The 6683-nt window shown below is 44.8% G+C and overlaps 1 protein-coding gene across 1 annotated transcript in view; it reads left to right on the top strand.

Moving 5' to 3' along the window:
- The first annotated feature begins 2084 nt into the window (after window positions 1–2084).
- The window catches only part of Mrps22 (mitochondrial ribosomal protein S22), a 13807-nt gene continuing 9208 nt past the window's right edge, over window positions 2085–6683 (top strand). The window contains exons 1-2 of the mRNA XM_028758905.1: window positions 2085–2270; window positions 5395–5558. Of these exons, the coding sequence (XP_028614738.1) occupies window positions 2099–2270; window positions 5395–5558 (336 nt within the window). The 5' untranslated portion in view covers window positions 2085–2098. The remainder of the gene's footprint in view (window positions 2271–5394; window positions 5559–6683) is intronic.

The raw sequence follows: 6683 nt of genomic DNA, 5'->3' as shown, positions 1-6683 counted from the left end.
ATAAGCATATAATAAATGGGTAAATAATCATTTAAATCTCAAACAGAAACACAGGCATGAATTTCCAAAAAAAGAAATTTATTTGGGAACAAAGATTAGGATTGGAGACCAGGGCATAAGTGTATAAAACTGGGATGATACGTTCAGTGAACAAAGAAAAAGTTGTGGGTTTTACTAAGACAATCTCAATCACTTTAAAGTGAAGGGGGTGTGATTGGGGGTGCTTTATTGCTTTAGAAAGCTGGCAAGCAGCAGAAATGACTATATAAAGCCAGTCTAATGGTCACGGCAACTCTGTTGCTGGTTACTAAGTAAAAGTATTCCTAAAGCCAGGGGAGTGGAGTGGTTTTGTGAAACAGCTCTTGCAGTAAGTGTGCATAGCTACAGTGTCTCCTGTGGAGAGGAGACTCCTTTACGATGGGATAAGCTAGGAGTGACTCTATTTGATAAAATGAATTTTCACAATGAGGAATGGGGAAGAAAATAGGTGAGGTTAGGAGTAAAGTCACTCTAGTCAGCATATTCAAACACATATTTGTTCAACAACGTTTTTTGCCAGGCCTTGAGCAAAGTGCTTAAACTGCATAATTGATGGTAGGAAAAGACTTGCGCTTCCTAGGCACCTGGGAAAGAACATAATGAAATCATCTGCCAACTCATCCATCCATCCATCCATCCATCCATCCATCCATCCATCCATCCATCCACTCATCCAGCCATCTATCCACTCATCCATCCATCCATCCACTCATCTACCCATTTACCAATCCATCCATCCATCTATCCATCCACACACCCATCCATCCATCCCTCCATCCTTTCATTCAACAAGTTTTTGCTCTGCACATAAGCTGTACTAGGTCAAATAATATAATAAAGTATGTATAGACATTGCCTTCATGTGGTGAGAAAATTAAGCAGACAAAAGCAAAATGACCAGAAATTATGGAAGGGCCTATGAAGGGAAGGTATATGGTGATTGATGGTTATGGATTCAGAATGAAGAACTAACATTTAGGATGCGTTTGAAAAGTTTGAAAGAACTGCAGGCAGTTGGATTTAAACCTGCATGCAAGTGGGAGAAAAGGTCTAGACAGGCAATACAAATTCATTATTTAGAACCATAAAAACAAAAAGAAAATAAAAAGGAGCACATAGCAAAAATCTGTACACATAGTGAGAGACTCAAACACGTACTTGTGAATAAGCAGTTGGTGGAATGTTGCACGTGAGCATGTGCTGCTGGGACTTGAATTTAGTGCCCCACACATGCTGGGCAAATACTCTAGTGCTGAACTATATTCCAAGCCCTTATTTTATTTATTAATGTATGTAGTCTTAACATTTCTCTGACATGTATGTGTGTGTATGTACTATCAATATGCCTTGTATACAAATGAGAAAGCTAAGACTATAAACAAACAATAAGTAAACAGGCTGGAGAGATTCCTGCTCAGATGGTAAAGATACCTGCTACCAAGTTTGACCTAAGTTTCATCTCTGGGTCGAAAGACAACGGTGACTCTCCCAGGCTATCCTCTGACCTCCACACACACATTCACAAACAAAATTAATTTTAAACATTTATTTTAAAAGTTCAATCCCACATCTGTAATCAGAGGGCAGAAGGTGGATTGCAGTGGGTTTGGGGTCAAGACTGCAGAGACTGTCTTTAAGAAGGGAGCAGGGAGGCGGATATAGTTCATTACGTACAGCTCTTGCCTTGCTTGCACAAAGCCTTGGATTTTATTAGTTTTAAAACGCTTCAGCCGGGCGGTGGTGGCGCACGCCTTTAATCCCAGCACTTGGGAGGCAGAGGCAAGCGGATTTCCGAGTTCGAGACCAGCCTGGTCTACAGAGTGAGTTCCAGGACAGCCAGGGCTATACAGAGAAACCCTGTCTCAAAAAACCAGAAAAAAACCCAAAAAACAAAAAACAAACAAACAAACAAACAAACAAACAAACAAACAAACAAAAAACCCGCTTCCGCAGCGTCTTGCCTCCACCCAGACTACAATTCCCAGAATGCTGCACAAAAAAAACCCTCGGAAGCCGGAAGTTGATATATCGATTCCGGCGCAAAGGGCGTCGGGTAATCATGGCTGCCGTAAGAACTCCGTTGTCGCTGTGGAGGTTCCAGTTGGGCTCTCGGCGAACACGGCGGGTCTATACTCGGGCCGCAGTACAGCGCCACCCCGATGCTCTGCTCGCGACTCCGCCCCAGCCCTTCGAGGTGGGGCAGCCCCGCCGCCCGCTCAGCTCTGAGGCCGGTGAGTGACCGCCAGCACTCTGCTGAGCGCCTGGGAAATTTAGTGCTTGCTCTAACTAGTGAAAACTGTAGGGCAGGTTGTCAGACTGTGTCGGCTTCCTTCTATCCTTGCAGAGCTTATCTAAGCTCGCCCTCATTCATTCATTCATTCATTCAGCCACTAGTGCTTGCGTTCTGCTTCTTGTAAAGCACTACGCTACACTAGCTTGGGCCATGCTGTAAGGTTGACCTGGGCTCTCTTACCCCAGTGGTGATTGACAGAGTACGGTGATCCCGGCTGCCTTTTGGGGTTGTGGTGGGGGCGGGGGGAGCACCTAGGAGCTTTTCAAACTGGGTTGGACGCGCACAGGGATGAATTCCAGAGAAAATACAGTCAACGCTGCCACCGGCTAACTATGCTAAGGTGAAAATAAGCAGAAGTATAGCGAAGAAACTGAACTCTGATATTTTGAGGGAACCTATTTTGGAGTTAGGGTTGATAATGTGTAAGTAAGTTTCCAGGTTTTGATGGTAAGCAGTTGAATGGAGACTAGTGCCAAGCCAGAGAATATTAATGGTAGAAACAGAGTTTGTTCATGTGTTTGATTTTTGACTTTGGATTGATGACTAGGTAAAATAAAAAATAAAAATGGGAAAGGAGGCAGAATTATGCTTGTTTTGTATTGAAAGTGAGATGTCTTTGTTATTCCAGGTTCCAATATACAGTTAGATACAAATGAAGAGCATCAGAATAAAAGTGGTAGCTCCAGTTGGCCAGGTGGCTGAGATTGTCTAAAGAGAGTGTAGTGCACTTATTGTTACTAGGGATTGTGGGTGACCATGAGAATGAAAACAGGATTTTGCTCTTCAAAGAATGTTCTGGCTAGTTTTGTGTCATCTGAATGGAAAGAAACACCTCCATCAGATTAGTGTTTGATGTGGGAGGGCCTAGTCCATCGTGAGTGGTGCGATGCCTGTTCTGTTGGCCCTGGATTCTGTAAGAAAGCAGGGGGAGCAAACCAGTAAGTATCACCCCTCCATGGCCTCTGTATCAGCTTCTGCCTCTGGGCATTTTGTGTCCCAAAGTGTAAGCCAAATAAATCTTTTGCTCCCCAGCTCGCTTTCGGCCATGGTGATTCATTGCAGTAATAGAAACCTAACTAGGACAGAGACTAAATCTTAGTGGGCGACACAGTCAGACCATGTGAGTTTTAAATGTGAGAGTCATCTTGATTTTTTAGTTAGTTAGTTAGTTAGTTAGTTAGTTTGTTTGTTTTAGCAAATGACACTCAAAGAATCTTATTGTAGAAATGGTTTGTAGTGAGGTTAGAAAAGAGTCAGGGAAGGAGTAAGAATGGCCTTGATCAGAGTAATGGCAGTGGGGAATAGATCTAAAAAGAGACTATTAACTAGTACTCTTTTTTGTAGAAGTGGGAAGATTGTAATATTACTTTACAGGGTTGCCAGAGGGTTGAATATTCTGAGCATGGTATGTATTTAGTTCAGTCAGCACTGCACAGTAAATCCCTCCTGTGTGTTAATAATGGTCATTCCTGTCATTTTAACTGCTTTTTCCCCCCTGGGTGTGGTGGGTATGGAAGAAGACAGGAATAATTTTAAGATTCTGGACTGAATGACCAGATGGACGGGGCCATTCTATTCTATATCTATTCTGTGATAGAGAATAGTAGGGACTGCAGTTATGAGACAAGAGAAGGTTGTGGGGCATGCTATGGTCTGATAGTACTGGAGTACAGGTAAGATGTCCATTGGGAAGTGGATGGAGATGATCTTGGGTCGAGATTGGGATTTTAGAGTCTCTGGCAGACGGATGTAATTAAAGCCATAGAAAGCTAGAAAAGTACCCAGTGAGACTATGGATAGGGAGAGAAGGAGCTAGGTCAGGATCCTGCAAGACACTAGTATCTATAGGACTAGTGGCTAAGAGGATCCCAGGAACAGATGGCCTTTTACTTTTCCAATGGAAGTGTTAATGAATTATCTTTAGTATAAATATTAGCAGTAAATTAATCCAGTGGCTGTATTTCTTTACCTTATGCTAGTCCCCAATAAACACACAAAGAACCTAAAATTTATTTAAAACTGCACCCCAATAGCATAGCAGTTAAATGCTCTGCTATAACCTTCTATGCTACTCTGGCTACCTCCTATCCCATCCCATAATACTTGCATATTATTATTGATCTGGCTCTTTGAGCTTCATGTGTGTTTTTATGGTCTCTCTCTGGACCCCTTCCTCAGGCGCTAATTCCTCCATCCTCCTGGCTGATCTGAGTCTTGCATCTTGCTTTCTCCTTCTCTCCTTCCTTTGGCTGGCAGAAACCCCATGTCCCACCCTAGTCTGTCTTCTGCCCAGCCATTCGGTGATTGGCATTTATTGACAAGGCACAGAATAAATGCTAAGAACTGCTTACACAAACCTGAGACAGGAGATTCTTGGTAAAAGCATTACAGTACTGTGTCCAGATTGAAATAAGGTATAAGGGCAGAGAAATCAGCATTTGAATAACGCAGGGTAAACTTTACACAGTGGACAAAAAACACTATGCCTACAGAAAAGAGAACCAGAAGTGAGTGAGAGGAAGAGGGAAATTGTGTGAGCCAGAGCTGGGCTCAGCTGGGAAGCGATTGAGGCGCTAGACCCAGGTGAACCTTGGTAAGCCCTCTGTCCTAATAGCTAGTTTTCTTTGGGTTAGCAATGGCACCCTCATTCATAAAATTGGGAGGTTTGGACCTGTATTGTGAGTGTGCTGTGTTTGACTTCTAGGAAGCCAGTATGAGGGTTGAAGTGTAGCCTACTGGTAGAGTGCTGCGTGCCAGGTCTTCAGTTCTGTTTCCACCACCTCCTATTACAACCAAAAAGAGGAGACAAGTCAGAGGGTGTCATCTTTAGTTTTCGTGGTGCTCACTGTGGCAGACCGTCGTCTTCTTGGCAGGCAGTGGGTGTCATGGTGAATGTTCAAGACATTTTAAGTACTGAATGAATGAGAGTATCTCATAGATATTAGCATCAGGTAGTTTTGAAGCATATTCTCTGCAGATGGTTTTTATTGTCCACTTTCCACTTAGAGACATCTTGGCTTCCCATTGTGGGCAGCTCCTTACCACTGAAATTCATTTTACAGAATCTGGTAGCTCAGAAGTCAAGAAACCTACTTTTATGGATGAGGAGGTCCAGAGTATCCTCACCAAGATGACAGGCCTGGACTTGCAGAAGACTTTTAGGCCTGCTATACAACCACTGAAGCCACCAACGTACAAGTTAATGACCCAGGCACAGCTGGAAGAGGTATGTCAACTCTTATTGATAGAGTATTGATAGAATACCTTTCTCTCAGGGTTAAATAAGACAGAGTCCATTGTAGATCTCAGTGCTGTTCCCCCTGTAGGCATGGATGAGGGTTGAAGGAGGCATGGAGCTGGGGAGAGACGTGTGAGGTGGAGAGGAGCCGAGGTGGGGCCATAGTTGAGCACACTGGGGTCAAGTCTAGGTGTCTCCCTGCCCCAAACCAGCCTGCTCATGTTTTATCCTACCTGCTCCAGCTCCCTTCCTGGAAAACCATCTGCCTGGGAGCTGAAGGGCTGGTGCAGTTAGAGCAGCAGCCTCCTGCAGGCAGCAGAGACTCTAGTCCCCTGTGGAGTACACTCTGCTGTGTGAATGTGTGACACACTGATGGGCTTCTTTCTGATCCAGTAGCCAGCAGCGTTAGAAAAGTAAAACGTCCCTTTTCTCCTCTTAGAGCTCGTCACTGTAAATTCTGTGGCACAAAGCAGGGCAGTCTCTGCTTCGGAGTGGAGGAGCTCAGTTCTGACGCCAGTGCAAGTCCCAGTACTGTACCTTCTGTGTAACTCTTGCTCTCCATCAAATAGAGACAATAATAATAGCACCTGGCTCAGGAGGAAAACTAGCCTGGGGTTTTTCTTAATTTATTTCATCCAGTTTGAGGCCAGACGTGTGGCCTCGGTGCCCAGAACAATTAGATTCAAGTAGAAAACGATGAAGGACTGATACGACCGTGTGCACTGTGGGCTCATGGGTCTGGGTGGGTCCTGTCACTGTCCCCAGTGGCCTGTCTACCCTGGCCGCCACCTGTCTCTAGGGTCCAGGGCCAAAGTCCAGCGAGAAGGCACCAGAGCACCTCACTGTGATATGCTAGCTGGCTCTCTCCTCTGGGGTGGGAGAGGGCACAGAGCTGCTTCAGCCCTAGGGCTGGATGGGATGGCCAGGGCTCAATTTAGGTTGACAGAGGAACAAGAATCCAGTCTGTTGCCATGTATCATGCTGTTCAAAGACATTTAGGGGATGTTAATCTTGGTGACAGAAGAGTCCCAGCCCTCCCGCTCCTATGTGGCAGCTCTTGGTGGATGCCCTGGGAGCAGCCACCTCACATGAGCCCCTCTCCTAGCACTTGTC

Source organism: Grammomys surdaster, unplaced genomic scaffold, assembly GCF_004785775.1.
Source record: "Grammomys surdaster isolate TR1022 unplaced genomic scaffold, NIH_TR_1.0 126248, whole genome shotgun sequence".
Lineage (NCBI taxonomy): Eukaryota > Metazoa > Chordata > Mammalia > Rodentia > Muridae > Grammomys > Grammomys surdaster.
The sequence above is the reverse complement of the archived record's forward strand: the minus strand, read 5'-3'. Positions and strand labels throughout refer to the sequence as shown.